The 17,357-nt window shown below is 45.2% G+C and overlaps 1 protein-coding gene across 2 annotated transcripts in view; it reads right to left on the bottom strand.

Moving 5' to 3' along the window:
- Nucleotides 1–5,871: 5,871 nt before the first annotated feature.
- BCL11A (BCL11 transcription factor A) overlaps nt 5,872–17,357 on the bottom strand; it is a 70,768-nt gene continuing 59,282 nt past the window's right edge. The window contains exons 3-4 of one of the 2 annotated variants that reach the window (XM_054383477.1): nt 13,613–15,340; nt 5,872–5,963 (exon numbers count right to left, since the gene is read on the bottom strand). In XM_054383477.1, coding sequence (XP_054239452.1) covers nt 5,872–5,963; nt 13,613–15,340 — 1,820 coding nt within the window. Of the gene's footprint in view, nt 5,964–13,334; nt 15,341–17,357 lie in introns of those variants that run through there. The other variant, XM_054383476.1, reaches the window with a different exon arrangement.

Here is a 17,357-nt window from a genome sequence, read left to right as displayed (position 1 = left end):
TAAAAAAAGGAAAATAAAAGAAAGAGGATTTTAGGCAACAAAAAGCCAACAGGAGCACCCAGTTGCTGCAAAGCAGCTCTCCAAGGGATGTTCTTCACTGAGGCCTCCAAATGGAAAAGCTGAATCCCAGGAAACCATGCTCAAAGGCAGCAGGGAAAAAAAATGGCTCTTGGAAGGAGAACATATGAAAAAAAAAAAAAAATTTTGTCCATACTGGAATTCAGGGTACAGGGGTGCTTGAGGAGAGCAAGGCAGACAGACCCCAACATGCCCACAGGCAGGGGCTTTTCTGGACATCAGCTGGGGGACAAAGGCTGCCAGAGGACTGAAATGTCACAGCAACTGAGCTTTGCTTGCTGACACAGGGCTGTAAGAGGAGGTCAGGGAAAGGACAGACACATGAAGGAAAAAAAAAAATAAAGGTTTATTTAGGGCTGCATCCTCTATTCCCTCCCTGCCCAAAGTGTCCCAGGTTTGCAAGGGCATAGCTATTTAAAGAGTCTAATGTCATCCCTGTAGGTACGATGAGCTCTGCTGCAGATACTCAAGGAGCAAGTTCCATTTTCTGCTGTCTGCAGGTGTGCTTCACAGGAAGCTCTTGGCCACCAACACCTTTGCCCATCCTCTTGTGACGGATGGGGTACAAATCCAGAGAAACCCAACAGAAAGGGTTAAGCAGACTATGAATGCTCTGCCTGTGCACTTCCCACCTGGAGCTGTTTCCACAACTGGGAAGCATTAAAGGTTTAGCATGCGCTTGTGCAGGTGGTACAGCTTTTGGCTGCAGGCTCTTTGATGCATTGGTCTGGACAAGCTCTGGGGATCTTCTGCCAGCCTACAGAAACAACCCAGAGAGAGGCCACCTCTTGCCAAGGGGACTTGGGGCCAGCCCCTCAGCAACTCCAAGGAGAGTGGGCAGGGGTCTTATTGCTCCATCTAGACTATTTAATTGAGGAAAAATTCATCTTGCCTGGATATAGCAAGATAGCAACAACCATGCTGGGGGAGGTGGAGAGCTCCAAAGATGTTACCTTTTCTGCACCATTTAAATTAAGATGTAAAATGTGAAAATAACGTGAAAGGCAGTAGCCCTGTTTTATTAATAGCAAGTATTTATTAGCCTCCTTGATTTACAGTAGGTTTCTGAAAGTCATCAGTCCATCACATTCCTTCAGCACAGGGGCTGAGTTGTTTTTTTCTTTTTTCTTGGTCAACACAATATGAAATATAGATCTGAATACGAGAAGCCAAATACAACCTTCATTTTGCATGCACATATCCCATCAATAGGAGGCCCGTAGATGAGTCCTGTATAGCCCTTAGACACATGCATTTGCAGACACTGGAGGAGAGGTGGGAGCTTCTGTACATCACCACTGGAAACCCAGAGAGTCATGGAAACCAGGAAAGAGCCATCAGGGATAGAGCAACCTCAGAAAGCATCACACACACCCCAGCCACCAAAAAAAAAAAAAAAAAAAAAAAAAAGGCAGAAATACACCTTGTGATCTTGCTTCTGGGTTTTGACATGAAAATCCATCTGTTCATCCACCCATCTCACTGCAGTGTTTGAAACTCACACAGCACAGACACCTCCACCTATCCATTAATCATCTCTATTGCCAGATTCCTCCTTTTCCCTTCCACTCTCAGCTGTGAGGTTTTGCAGGTCCTGCTGTCTGCAGCCACTTCTGTTCACCACTACCACATCCCTCTGGAACTGTGGCTGAGCCAGCACCTCCTAGGGATCACAGTGTGCTCATTATGGAAGGCCAGATGAAATTAAATTGGGGCCCACTGGTTCTGCCATCTGAACTTCATCACCGCTAAAGACGCAATAAAAGTAATAGTAACAATGAACAAGCCTCTACCAGATGTGTAACTCTACCCAGTGAGATTAAGGGCCCTATTTTGGGTTTGGGGGTAGTTTTTTTTGTGCTCCCACCTCTGACTCCATCTTTCATTCCAAATAATCAATTATTTGGACCCTTGTAGAAGACAAATGTTAAGAAAGTGACTTCTAGGGAGAGGTGGGGAGGTTAGGATGGAGAAGCAACAAGGTTTTCTCAACTTGAGGCAGATACAACATACAACTGAATGATGATGCCTAATCACAGGCAAAATGGGAAAACTGGTGGTAGGGGGAAGCAGAAAAAAATAAAAACAACAACAAAAAACCAACAACAAACAACAACAAAAAAAAACCCAACCAAACAAACCAAATGAGGCACCACTCTCATTAAGAGGAGTGGTGGTTTGGCTCACTTCTTGATTTGTAGTGGGATCATGTGAAATATCACAGCAGCACAGGCAGTCCTGTAAAGGCAGCTAGGTCCAGTGGCTCCTCTACCTCACCACCAAAAATCTACCAGTAAAGGCTCACCCCTGTTTTTTGCAGGCATCCAGAGAGCTCAAACACACACAGTAACAGAAGAAGTGGGATGGAAAACACAAGTCCCAGGTAAACAGCATGGTTGATAAAATAACCTCCAGCAGCCCAGGAAGGATGGCACTTCCCTCCACCTTCCCCCAGAGCTCACAGCTGCATTGCCACCCACCACCACCACAATATTCCTGAGCCCAGTGTGCTGCTGGTCCCCTTAATCTCTTAGTGGGACCCAGCACCAAGCTGGGATTAGAACAAACACAAGGGGATTGGGACTGTTGCTAGAAATCCTGTTCACTGGGTTTTAGATATATTTCATGTTCCCTTCTGGACAGACAGCACTCAGTAAGTGACCTCCAACCCATTTGTTTCATCCCTATCCTTCCTCCTTGCAAAAGCCCACAGCCCAAATGTATCACAAATCCAAAATATATGATTTTGAAAGCAAAATTTTTTTAGACTTCACAAAAGACTTGACCTTTGCTGCATTTTAGTGTCATGAAAGTGTGCTTATAAAAAAAAAATAGCACAGTCAAATCCCCTTCTGAGTTTGAAAGTGGTTTTAAAACCCAAAAATATCAAAGCTAAGCTAGATAATTTCCAGGCATCTTGCTCATCTCAGTCCCCTGGACTGGGAAAGAGAGAGATTTTCTTTTGTTTATTAAAAACTCCAAAAGTTTGGAGCTTTGGGTTTTTTTTATAAAGACCAAATGTACTTCAATTTTTTTAACTCTGCTATGCAGATGGACACATTGGGAATATGCCTAAATACAAAATCCCTAAGAGCATTGCTCCTCTTGCATCAAAACCAGAGCAACTTCAGGCTCTGAAGCTAACAGGTTTCCAGCCCTCTGCTTCCAGGAAACCCTTGACTCCAGTTAACTGGCAGAAACTCATTAAGCTTCTGTAATAGGATGGCTGGTGATCCTCTGTACACCCAGATATGGCAGAAGACTTTGTAGCATGCACCCAAGTCCTGGCCTGCCTGAAAAGCATCCTAACAATACCCCTAATTAAAGCACACGGCAGCCCAGACAGCATGAAACAGTGCAAATTCTTGTAGCTCCACCAAAACCTTGCACAGGGACTACCCTGTTGCTTTACAAGAAGCACATGGGCCATGGAGCTATGAGCAGGACCAGGCCCTGCAGCACAGGCCCCCAGCACCTAGAGAGACTCTCAGCATAGTCATTACATGGATTTGTAACTTTAAGGCAACACAAATTCTACAACTGTTTTACAGTCCTAGGAGTTGAGGAGCAGGCTGGGGGGTGGTGCATTACATATTTCACTCACCAGGCCATGGCTGGATAAAGCAGAGCACATCACACTTTTTCCAACAGGCAGAACCAGTGTCCTCAAAAGCCATCCATGAATAGAGTTTTGCCTGTGCTCACTCGAACTAAGTGTAAAGACAACTACCTCCCAAGGCTAGTCAGCACACTGAAAAGGCCTTATCAAGCAGCTTACCAGCTGCCCATTGCATTACAGGCCTGCTATGGATACATACAGGTGATCCCTGTTTGCAAGATGAAGGAGAGAGCATAGCAACGCCCTTTGCAATTAATAACCCCAAGAGCCTTGATCTGAGATATCCCAGGGCAGGAGCGGGTGTGCCAGCAGCTAACGAGAGCTGCTGAGTCCTTATTGATGGTGCATTTGCAATCAATCAGATGCTTAACACAACATGATTCACAGTTCCAAGACTCAGAAAATAAGCAGATGCAGAGATGGTAGCACAGACTGGGACAGAAAGAACCTTTAAAAATGTCTAATGATAAAAAAAGCATAGAACGTGCAGAGTTCTGTGTAATTGGACCCCAAATTACCAAAGAAGCAGCAATAGCTCCCATTGGGTCAACCCATATCTGTGCACCCAAGGGGCTGCCAGCTGGACCCCACAGGCATATGTGAAGGAGTTTCTGCCACCTGACCCAGCCCCTTGTCATGCTTTAAGATAGCAAAGTGTCTGTGCTTATGCTATGCCCTGGCCCACAGAAGAACTATAGCCTAGGTTTTTAAAGAACAAGAGCAACCACCACCCATCAAAAAGGCAATGTCATTTTCCCTAGAGTCATTTTGCCAGGAGGAAGCCACCCTGGCTGGCTGTCTCACTCAGATTTTAAGGAAAGAGATGAATAAAACCATAAATTAGATGGAAACCAATAGAAGCGAATAAATCAGCTGGCCCCTGCCCCACAGCTGAGCTGCATCCCACTGCAACCAGCAAGAGGGGTCCTGGATGCTGGACACAGCCAGCCAGCATCTCCACTCACTACCCAGCTGATTTCTTTCACCAAATAAGGTCCATTCCTGCTCACCAGCACAATCTTGAGTAGCTACAGCCTATAAATCCCATCAGAGACAGCATACAAGCACGCACTTAACTCATCTTCTGCTAGCAAAACACTTGGGGCCCTGAACCAGCAAACTCCTTGAGTGGGTTCTCAGCTCCAAGCAAGAGGTGAGGGGGGGAAAAGCTGTGCAAGGGCTGGAGTGCTCAGTGGAAGTCATTAAGAACTCAACCTGAGAGCAGCTCCTCCTGGTACCCTGTTTGGGAGAGGGCTCTGCATCCCCTAATACTGACTGATCTTCACTACAAGACTACAGCTCCTCCTGCAACTGGGCAGCCAAACTCACTTCTCTTTGGACAGACACTAAAGGATGTTTACAGATCCCACCTGCCCCAGAAGTACATAGTTTAGCAGAAGAAATGCAATGCAACAGCCAAGATTCATCAAGAGCAGGTAGGACATGGAGGAGAGCTGGGAGACACCCCCCACTTCAGCATCTCTGAACACCCTTGGGGGTTCACTACAACTTGGGGTACTGTGGCCACAGAGCCAGTGACTGGTCTAGCACTGCTGGGGCTGTGCAGCCCCTCCACAGACACCAACCCTGCCTTTCTCTTTGTAAACTCAGCACTTGGGTTTTCCACAGCCAATATGGTAACACAAAGTCACACCAGCCGCCTGGCCCTTGTTGGCATTAAAAATTAACGACAGAGCAAACAAAACCTAAAGCTCCAACATTTATTATGGGAATTTCCCACCCACCCACAGATCTATACTATGTTTTATTTTTAATGCATCATATTAGCTGTGCCTTCCAAGAAATGGCACATTATGGAGATAACCAATGGGCCAGGTTGTCCACGAAAATGAAACAGTCGTTATCACAGAGAAAGGAGCTGGTTGAAGCCATCAATAAGCCCTTGACCTTGGTGGGTGGGTTTGCGCCTTTTTTATGCTTTTAGGGGAAAAAAAAGAGAGAAACAAACAAACAAAAAAAAACAACCCCGAAGAAGTTTTGTACTCTATTACAAAATATAAATACGATAGTCTTGCAGGCAAGAGGAGCCCGGGGAGTGCTGCCTTCAGTAGGTGACTTCTCAGGCTCTCCCGGGGACACGGCAAGCCAGCAGGACAGAGGCCACCTCCAGATGCTGAAACGCTGCCAGCCACTCGCCCCAGCTTCACCTCCTTTCAGAATTTAAGTGCTCTGGAACTTCCATCCGAAAACTGCCAGACGTCCGGGGCTCCCTGGGCACTGCGCCAGCTGGGGGGGTACGCCGAACCTACAGAGAGCATGGGGACAGAGGAAAGAACAGGTGTGACATGGCCCTCAGTGTGAATTATTCTCTTATTTAACATGATTTTGTCTTTTTTTTTTTTCTCAACTAAGACACCCAGCTGTCAGAAAGAGATACAGCAGAACAGAGCCCTTCCTCCTCTCAGGCCACACTCTCATATCTGGCATCGCTTGGCACCACACAGGAACCATAGAGATTGTTTAGGAGGAAAATCCTCTGGACTTTACTGAGAAACCAGCATCAGGAGCTCTGTTTGGGCAAGGACCAAGCCAGCCTGTCTGAAAATTTCCACCCATTCTTTCCCTGAACTTGGGGACTTCTCGTAGCACCCATCATGCCAAAGACCCTCTTAAAGCTATTGGTACTTTTAATATGCCATGCAGCAGGTGGTTCATAGAGGACTCTCCCCAACTCATTGGATATCACACTGCAGCCACAAAGTTTGAGATGCAAAAGCCCCAGCGAGGTGAGTAGGCAACTCGCCATTGACTCACGCAACATGGAACAGAGTGCCAGGACAGCAAACATCCCTGGCTTTGATCACACGGAGCATGAGAGGGGCTGTAAGCCCCCTGCTCAAGGCCAATCACCAATCACTGCATTAGCCCAAATGGCAGACTAAGGGCTACCCTGTGGGTGGAGAGGTGGAGAGGCCAGTGCATCATCAGCACAATGCTCGAAATCCACCTCTGCATCCCAACTGGGCACCCTGTTTCTATGGAAATTGCTTCAATAATGCTTAGCAGAGTGGTTGAAGGGCTATGTGGAAGGTGCCATCAAAACTAAGTAGCTACTAGTCCAGATCTTCACCAGATGCAGTCTGGAGTGGCTCTTCCAAAGGCAAGAGCACGTCTGATTTGTCTTCAGGTAGGGTTCATTACTGCTGATGTCTGAGCTCCACATACTTCAGGCTGACCTTAAAACTGACTGAGACTTTCAGGGAAGACACGAGTGCCACAGCCACCCCAGCCAGGAGTCTTAATACAATGATGCTGCAAATTGTACATCCCACCCAGGGGTACAAAACCCAGGGACCAGTGCCTCCTGCCACATGTCAGGGAGGGGATTCTGTGCCTGTATCCCTGAAGCTAGTTTGAAACTGGGTTCAAGGAGCAGGGGCTCTTCTGTGACTTCAGCAAACAGCCTCTCCAGCCAACATCACTGTCCAAGTCAGTACGACAATTTGCCCATGCACCCTCCAAAATGGTTTTCATCCTTTACACGAGGAAAAAAAGAGAGGGAGAGAGCTGAGTGGCTGATATCTCTTTCCTTTTTTTTGTACAAACGCTGCACTTACATAAATCCCCAAATTCTATCTCATCACATACACTGAAGCCTCCTGAATGTCAAGCAAAGACATGGTATCACTCGTTCCTGTATTTATCTGAGATAAATATGAATATTTAATTACAAATAATTAAATATGAACATTATAAATATGAAACATCTGTAGTCTAAATTCTGGATACTGCTTCAGTACCTTCACTACATTAATCATTCAATTTGGAGGAGATTAAAAACTAACAGCAAAGGGGTCTGTGCCATAAAAAACAAGTTCCTCCTCAAAAGTTGACGGAGTTTGATGTTTGAACAACAGTAACACTGTTACCCAAATATCACTCTCATTTATTGAGACATCTTTTTGCACAGAAAGAAACAGAGAAATTTCTAGGGAGCACGGGTCACGTGTGTGCAACACATTAAACACAGCTCAAGAACACACAATGGGGCCTCAGACATCCATGTCCCAACCCAACACATTTCAATAGGTTCATCATGCTATGAACTCATCACCACTGGCAGAAAGGATCATGTTACCAAATTGCAATTTGATGATGAGGTGAAAGTGTCTTGTCACTCACAAGCTACACTCTCACTGGCCATATGGTGTTGAGACAACTCCCAGTCAGAGCTGCTACTCCTGAGGCTCCTCCAAACCACTGTCACAGCCCCATGTGCACAGCTGCAAGGCAGTGCAGAGCCCAAAGGGCTCATTTAGCTGAAACCTGTAAAATAAACTCATCGCTGCACAACTGAAAAGAAAAATAACTGCTGTATGCTTTGCACCTTGTAGCAGTGCCTGGAGCCCAGATCTATCTAGAGATGCCCATATATAGACCTGTATACAGATGCCTGTATATTTGCCTGTACATATGATTATTTCATATGTGAGACATAGTATAGACAGTAGAACAGCAGCCACTGTAGGATAAGACATAGGGTTCAGTGCCCACTCTGAAAGACAGCCAGGCTATGCTCAACGCCAGGCTCTAGAGGACACAAGTCCTCTAGAAAACATCTCGAGCACAGTGGAACAACCAGCAATAAAAATAGTGAGAGGGAGGATCCACTGGAATTTGTACAGACATTTTGTGGCACAGGATCAAAAGCTGTGTCATCAAGGCAGCAGCAAAGCGCTCCTTGCATACACTGGCACTCCCAGGAATGGTCACCGCAGCCATCCCCTTCACCTCAAGCCCACTCTGCTGGGACCAGACCCTGCCTCCCCTACACTGTGCTGGGGGTCTCTCTAGCAGCATGTGCATCCGTGCTGCATCTCTTGTCTTTGGCATGGCATCTTCCTTGGAGACAACCAGGGGATACCAGCCTGGTGAAGAGGAGCACAAGTAGGGGATGCTGCCAGTGCTGTTCTAGACCCCTTGCACAGTCAGACAATGCAACCTTCACTGCTCCTGTCTCAGGACTAAAATGGAGTTTTATTATTTCTTTTTGTCTCTCTTAGAAAAGAAATTCACTATTTTCTTTCAATATATGATGTATTTCTGTATTTTTTTCAATCCAAAACTTCCCCTTCAGAAGGTGCTGGGCAAAATACAGGCAACAAACAGTGCCATGACAAAAAGACAACAGAACAATTCGAAGGTTTTACGGAAAAGAAAAAAAAAAGAAAGAAAAAAAGTATTAACTCCATTACACTAGGAACAGCAAGAGACAGTATCACAGTGGTACGTGCTTTAATAAAGTAAAGAGATGCTGCAACATGCAGTATTTGTCAAACTGACAACATATACAGACCCCTGAGGAGGGAGTTGGGGTGGTGACCTGGAGTCTGGATTTTAGAGACAATGCACATAAAGCCTGTGAATCCCACCAGAAAGGGAGAAAGAAAAAAAAAAAAAAAGAAAGAAAGAAAAAGCCCATGGGAGAAGGAAAGTGAGCTCCCAGCTCCTGGTGCCAGGAGCTTTGGGCATGTCATCCCAGAGCCACGGCGCATATTCCCCCATGCCAAGAGAAATCAGCTCCTGCCCACACCAGCAGCCTACTTCACCCCACACCCCCACAAAACTATCCAGGGATGGAAGAGTCTTGAGGAGGGGCTGTAGAAGGGTTTTTTTGGCTCACCTGCCAAAGCATTGCCAAATGGGGAAATCCCCATCACAGACTGAGAGGCTGCTACATAAAAGCCAGAGATGTTGCTGGTTATCAGGGTGGGAGGGTCATGCTTAGTCCTCAGCTAAGGGAGGAAAAAAGACCCAACCCCAAAACTACATGTTCAGACTGCAAATGTTTTCCACTGCCCCAGCAAGCTACCTCATTAGCCCAAAAAATCCTCTTCCTTGGCTTAGTTAAAGACAAGCTCAAGGCGGCAGGCGCTCCTCAGGGTTGAGAGAGTGCACCCCACAACACCCGTTCTCCTAGAGCCTGCTGCTGGAATCCACCTACAGCGTGTGTCAAATGAGGACACGAGAAGCTGACACTGTGTACTTTAAGGTTTTTTTGTTTATTTTTTCAATAAAGGGACAAAATGGGTGTATGAACAGGATAATGCAGACAACTGCCAAAAAAACACAGACAGTGGTTTTTCCAATAGAACTTAACAAAGACCAGAAACAAATACAATAAAAAGCCAGGTTGTAATGACCTTTGGTCATCCAAATAATAAAAATAATCCAAAACAAAAAAAATCTCCCCCATCCTCCCCCCCCCAAAAAAACCCCAAAGAAAAATAAAAGATCAAATTAAGTGCCTCTGTTTTGAACAGAGCACATAAGCAATAATAAATAGTGACTCCCATAGTAAAAGATAAAATTTCAAGTTACGACAAACAGCTTTCAGTACAGGAATAGAAAAGGCCAATAACAAAATATTCTGCATTGCCATTTACAAAAAAGTATTGACTCAAGCGGGCTTTCTCTTTAATATGCTTTGCATATGAAATTCTTTCCAATCTAAATATAAAGCACCATTTAGTTTTTGGCAATGAAAAAAACTGCAAAACGGTTTTATCTTTTTTTTGTCTTTTTTTTCTTCTTGTTGTTTTTTTTAAGCTTTTTTTTTTCCTTTCTTTTACTGCATATGAAGTTAAGATGCTGGAATGTCAGGTGATAGAAGGAAAGGGACATAAAGCACACTACATAACAAACCAACGTTATTAGCTTGCAGTACTGCATACAGTATGGCAGCAGGAAAAAAGAACGAAAAAAAGATATGTACACCCCTCTGTGACGGCCAACAGCATGACATCTGAACAGCTTTCCCCCAGAGAGCCATCATATGGCCTCGGATCTGTCCAGTGTCACACTTTTTTTGTCTTTTTTCTTTTTTTTTTCTTTTTGTAACATACAAATAATTTGCACTATATTATCCTGCCAAATTAAAAAAATATACTGTGGCAGCCTGTGTGTGTGTTTTTTTTTTCCACTACCAAAAAAGGTACATCAATACCTTTTCAGAGAACAAGCAACAGTTAAAAATACAAGCTTCAATATAAATACTATAGTGCCTACACTAGATGAACATTTAATTCAAATACCATTCTAGAAATACAGAAAAAAGAGACCATAAATGTGTTTTAGCATAGGAATCAACATGAGTGTGCATTTTCCTATATTTAAGTACTATATAATCTTAAACCTTTCCCCAAATGCATGTTTTTTATACAACCTGAAGAGCTGTTTATATCCAAGGCATAGAATTTCCACTACCATTTTAAAATGAGTAACAAGTCTTGTACACCACCAAGACAATGAACCCTAAAATACAGTTTCCCCCTAAACATAATGAAGTGTTGTGGTTGTTTTTTTTTTCTTTTTTTTTCTCCTTAAAAAAATTTTTTTCTTAACATTTATATTTAAAAAAGTTGGGTTTTTTTTCTATTTTTGTACAAAAAAATTCCTTGCACGGTAGGAGCAAAAGCAAATCATTCATTTTATGTGAGTGTAGAGTCTGTTTCCATTCACAGCGCTGTAATGTCACGTCCGAGAAGATAAGCTCATTAGTCAAGTAAACGGCTGGCAAAGTTTGTGGGGTTATTTGTTTTTTTATGCTCATCAACAAAATTGTTTTTTTATTGGTTTTGTAGGTTTTTTTTCAGCATTCTTGCAACTTTTCCCTTTAAGTGTAGACCTGTAAACTGGGAAAATTGTACAGTGCACTTAATTGTCCTATCTGAGCAGTCTTATTTTATACTCAACCTCTGTACCTTTGATTAAAGAAAAGATACAGACATCACAGGCAGAGTCAAGTGCTATTTGAACACCAACCGGGGCGGGCACTAGCTTAAGAATAAAACAAGGAATCCTCTTCCACATCAACACAAATAGCACACAGAGCAGGGTGGGGGGGAAGGGGAGGGAAGAAATGGACAGCTTTTAGGGAGCACAGACAGATACTGATATTCATTTTGCCTTTTTTTTTTTTTTAATCCCTCTATCTTTAATTCTCCATCACTTCTTCCAAGCGTCACATTAAAGGCAAGTCTTAATAGTTCGTAGTTAATCGCCACTGTGTCGGTATTAGCTTATACACCTGTTCCTAGTTTAAAATGGCAAACAGTACCACGTTGTGCTAATAAATCACCATTTATTTAGAGTTTTGCTCCTCTATCTGATACACTCAGTAAAATATTATTGCCAGTCTTTATTTTATTTTTTATATGGTATACACGAGGTCTTAAAGTTTATAATTTGATTGTCAGCTTGACAACCAAGTGGCTCTGGATTTGTTTGGTGCCAGAATCAATAAAAAGATATTATTAAAAGTAAATATTCGTCACAAAACAGATTTCCTTACTTGTGTATTTAATGGCATTGAAGGGCCTCTGCACATTTCACATTCTATTTAATCATCGACAGGGAGTGGAAATAAAAGGGGAGGGGAGGGGGGAAGGGGTGGAGGAAGGGTAAGGTTCTATATTTTGTTTTAAGCACTCTCCACAAGAGAAGCGGGTTTTAGACTCGTATGATCGGTTTGGTTTTAAACACAAAGAAAATAATAATAAAAGGCAGGGAAGAATTATGATTAACTAGGACTGAGCAGGAAATTTCTTTCTCTTTTTTAGTTTTCTCTTTCCTCTTCATTAGGTAGCCGGCGTTGTAAGGGACACAAGACAGACTTGCACACTCGCTGGGAAGAAGCAGCTCGCCACTGCCACCGACGTGGAGACGAGCTACGCATGGAGGACGAGCAGAAAGGAGCCACTGGCATTGGCCACGACAGATCCAAGGCACTCAGATTAATTGTGTGTATGTGAGTGTGTGTGTGTGCGCGCGTGTGTGTGTGTGTGTTTTAAACCAAACGCTAAAAGAAATCTACCTCTTGCTGACTGATGGCAGTCAGTTACCTTCCGATTAAAGGTTTGGGATTTTTTTTTCTCTTTCTCCAATCAGTAGGTTTATCCTTTTTAAGAAAGCAATTTAGCTAAAGCAATGCTTCTTCAGTGCTATCAGTCCTGTCCATAGAGGGTTACCCAAAGTGTGTTTTCCTTCGTACATCACAAAACAAAACTGTACATGATATGTATTATAGGATGTATGCAGCATGGTTGGTTTTGTTTGCTCTTGGGTTTGGTTTTGTTTTGATTTTCTCTTTTTCTTTTTTTTTCTCTCTCATCTTTTTTTTTTTTTCCTTTTTTTTTTTTCCGAACGGAACTGGAAACAGCGACGTTGTTTGCTCAGCAACTAATCAGGGACAATTTAAACAGCCATAACATACCATACATGCTGTCTAATAAAAACAAAACAAAACAAAACAAAACAAAAAAAAAAAAACACCAAGGGAAAAAAAACAACCAACCAAAAAAACCCCAAGGAAACCAACCAAAACAAAATAATAATAAAAAAAACCAACATACACAACATGTAAATTATTGCACAAGAGAAAGGCTCAAAGTTTGCGTAAAATGCAATAGTATTGCCCCGATACAGATCATGCATTCAAACGGTGAGAACAAAAAAGAAAATAAACAAGGTGTGCTGGTGACAAGCACTTTCCAAATATCCTTAGCTTCCATGATTTCCATCACAAGGGACTAGAAAACCTCTACAGGGATGTGGGATGGAGAAGGGATGGGGGTGGGTATAGGGCATGGGGCAGGGGGGTTTTACGAATATACTTCTATTCAGTTTTTATCTCGTTATTCAAGACTCGATCACTGTGCCATTTTTTCATGTGTTTCTCCAGGGTACTGTACACGCTAAAAGGCATCTTACAAATCTCGCATTTGTAAACGTCCTTTCCCACCTGCCCGTGTGTTTTCATGTGCCGGGTGAGCTTGCTACTCTGGGCGCAGGCGTAGTTGCAAAGCTCACACTTATACGGCCTCTCGCCCGTGTGGCTCCGTCTGTGGACGGTGAGATTACTACAGTTCTTGAAGACCTTCCCACAGTACTCACAAGTGTCGCTGCGTCTGCCCTCTTTTGAGCTGGGCCTGCCAGGGCCCGGGCCACTAATATGGGGGGTGCTCCCTCCGCTTCCTGTGCCACTGCGGCCTGAGATCCCTCCGTCCAGCTCGCCCGGCGGCGTGGAGAAGCGCAGGCTGCCGTTCTCCGAAGAGTGCTCGGAGGAGGAGGCGAAGGGCGATTGTCGCGAATCACCGAAGCTGAGGAAGGGGTCCTTCAGCTGCCGGGAGGCGGCATAGCCCGCCAGCCACTGGGAATAAACGTTCTCGGTGTTGGGCATGGCAGCAGGCGGCAGGTCAAACTCCTTCTCCAGCTTGATGCGTTTGGAGAAGGGGCTCAGGGAGCTGGGGCTACCCAGAAGCAGCTTTTTGGAAAGGCCTCCCGAGGCAGACTCCCCTGGGGAGCAGCCCCGGCCGTTGATCGCCCCTTCATCGATGCGGTCAGACTCGCCGGCCACCGAGTCTTCATCACAAGTGTCCCTGTGCACCTCAGGCTCGGGGAGGTGGCCACGCTTGTGTTTCTCCCCCAGGACCTGGTGGAAGGCCTCACTGAAGTGCTGCATGGAGCTCAGGACCATGCCCTGCATGACGTCTGGCATTGACCGTCCCTCCTCACCGGCCCGCGAGTTGTTCTCATGGTGGCGGGCTGCCTCTAGGCTCATCCCGAAGCTGTAGTCCTGCCTATCACTCTCATTCAAGTCCTCCTCCTCTTCCTCCTCCTCCTCCTCCTCCTCCTCCTCCTCTTCCTCCTCTTCCTCATCCCCATTCTCAGGAATCATGTTGGGATCATTCTCACTCTTGAACTTGGCCACCACAGACTTGAGGGCACTGCTGGCACTGCCCACCAGGTCACTGGTGCCCGGCTCAGGGGAGCTGGCAGTGGAGAGCCCATCATCCGACTTCACCGTCATGGGGGAGGACTTGTGCATGTGTGTCTTCATGTGGCGCTTCAGCTTGCTGGCCTGCGTGCAGGCGTGGTCACAGAGGTTGCATTTGTAGGGCTTCTCTCCAGTGTGGCTCCGGCGGTGGACCACCAGGTTGCTCTGAAACTTGAAGGTCTTCCCACAGAACTCACAGGACTTGGACTTCATGGGCGGCTGAGAGGGAGGAGGAGCAGACTGCAGAGGAGGAAGAGGTGGCGTGGCCAGGAATGGGGGCTTGTTACCAGGCTGGAAGGGCTGCAGCAACCTTTGCATAGGGCTGGGCCGACTCGGGGACAACGGTGGGCTGGAGGTGTTGCCGGCCAGCTCCCGCAGCCTCCGGGAGAAATCCATAGCAGGGGGCTCCATTGCCATGGGGTTCAGTCGCAGCACCCTGTCAAAGGCACTAGGGTGATGGGTGGCCAGAGCCATTTCTTCCGCACCCAGGCGCTCAATGCGATGCGGATCCAAATGGTGCCTTGGGGGAGGGCTAAAGAGGGGCGGTGTGGGTGGGAAACGCCCTTCTCCCAGCCCCGATGCCTCCCTTGAGACCGAGCCAGGTATTCTGAGCAGGTTAAAAGGGTTATTGTCTGCAATGTGAATCCCATGGAGAGGTGGCTGGGAAGGGCACTCTGCACCTAGTCCTGTTGGGATACCAACCCGTGGCGTCAGGGGGCTGCCGTGCTCGCTTTCTAGGTAGATCCGTAAGCCATGCGTGTTCTGTGCGTGCTGCAAGAGGAACCAGGCGCTGTTGAAAGGCTGTTTACAAGTCGTACACGTGTAGCTGCTGGGCTCGTCTTTACCTGCAAAACAACACAACAAGCAGCGTCAATCTCCAGCCATCCACCGGCAGGGCGAGAGCTCACCTCCCCGCCTAAGCTCCTCTCCTCCAGGATGCTCAGCTGAGAGTTGGGGAAGGGGTATCCCAGCTCAGGCACGGGCAGGGGACAGGGGACACGGGAGAAGGCAATGGGCATAATGGGGAAGTCCAAATCCACCCCGTGTGCACCTATCTCCTCCCATCATCCCCAGACCAGAGTTCAAAATCAAACCCTATCAAGTAATTGCAGTAAAAAAAAAAAGTATTAGGAAAAAATTTATGTCAGTTGATGGCAGCTGCAACTTCAGCTGCTGTTATGCTGCAAGAGGCTGCTAACATTTAAACTGGGAAGAAAATAAATATAAAATAAAGTAAAATACAATACAATGCAAGAAATAAAATAATAAACATATCTCCTTCTGAAAAGCACTGTAGAAAACTCCATACATGGGTTCAAAGCAGCAATCCCAACTGCCACCAAGCTGGGCATCATCACATTGCTAGCCTCCTCCTTATTTTGAAAGAGTAATAATGTGTACAGAATTAGGCAGCATGTCCTGCTCCTCAGCAAAGATTCAGCTTGGGAGTGAGGGGCGTGAAAAAAATGCAATAAAACAGAGCATGGGACAGAGAGAGAGGAAGGCAGAGAGAGCAGCAGCACAGCCAGGGAAAGAGCTGGAGAGAGGCCAAGAGGCCTGGCCGAACGCCCTGCCAGAGTCGTATTATTTCTCTCATGCTGAAAAGGAGCTGAGGATGGTAAATGCCACTTTGGCAAGTGGTGAGCTAACTCTATTTAATGATAATTTATTTCTGGAGATAACACGGACATCATAAAAGAGCAACCAACTAATAAATAACTAAACAAAAAGCCAGCTAATAATGACAGCAGAAAGCAGTCCCTCCTAATATATGGCAAGACAAGGGGGATGAATAACTTTTTGAGGCCTGCCCGTGAGGAAAGAGTGGTGTGAGATATAGCGACGGCGAGCTTTTATTGATCCTTCAGTTTTGCAGATAATTCACTTCTACCCCCCTCTATGGAGGTTTTTTTTAGCAAATGCTGCTAAACTGAAATTGGAGGTAAGAGGAGGATAACATTTCATTTCCAGTCCTGACCAGCAGTTCTCATGGAGCTGCTGGTTAGTGTTATTTAAAAAAAACAACATGAGGTTTGCTGATGAATAAACCAGGAGTCCACCAAGGGGCACCTTACATCTGCCTGCAACGTGTATTCCTGCCCTGACCCAAAATTTACTTTATGAGACATCAGCTCCACAGGAACAACTCCTGGGTAAATCTCTTTATAGGCTGCATGAGAGTTGCCCCCACTAGGTTTCCCCTGTTTACCTTATATAAAGAAAAGAGAAAGAAAAAACAAATGAGGCACGTTTGGAAAGAAAACATCGCTTTCTCTGAACCCAAGATTTGGAAAGAAAATCCTGCACTTGTTTCTCGTCTCACTCAGGATGAGGGGAAGACAAGCTTCATCTGGGCATTTTCATCCTCCAGCAAGCTGAATGGTGATTTGAGGACACAAGAGGCAGCTTTCTTCCCTGTCTCCCAGCTCTGCATTATCCTACATCTGGCTTAAGAAGCTGGACCAGGCAACTAAAATAAGACTATATCATCCACAGAAGGCATTTAACACTTTAATCACTTTAAAAGCCCTTGGAATAATATTTAACATTTCGTCCAGGAGCCAGTGTTGAGATAAAACGCACTGTGGTGTTTAGTATGTGGTAGGCACATGAGCGCAGAGAGATACTTTTAAATCTGCTCAAATTAGAGGGAAATTCAATTGGACTTTCACATTCCTATGCTCATTTGTGAGCTCACAAAAAATCTTAAATGGAAAAAATTCATCTTGCTTCACCATAATGAAGTGGAAGTTTTTAACACCACAGTAGGAGCTAACAATGTAACGCTACCTTATAGATCAGGTCAGAGAAAATAGCATTTTATCTTATAATGAGGATACAACATCAAGCATTCACTACCGC

Source organism: Indicator indicator, chromosome 9 (genome assembly GCF_027791375.1).
Source record: "Indicator indicator isolate 239-I01 chromosome 9, UM_Iind_1.1, whole genome shotgun sequence".
Classification (NCBI taxonomy): domain Eukaryota; kingdom Metazoa; phylum Chordata; class Aves; order Piciformes; family Indicatoridae; genus Indicator; species Indicator indicator.
This window is presented reverse-complemented; position numbering and strand designations above follow the sequence as displayed.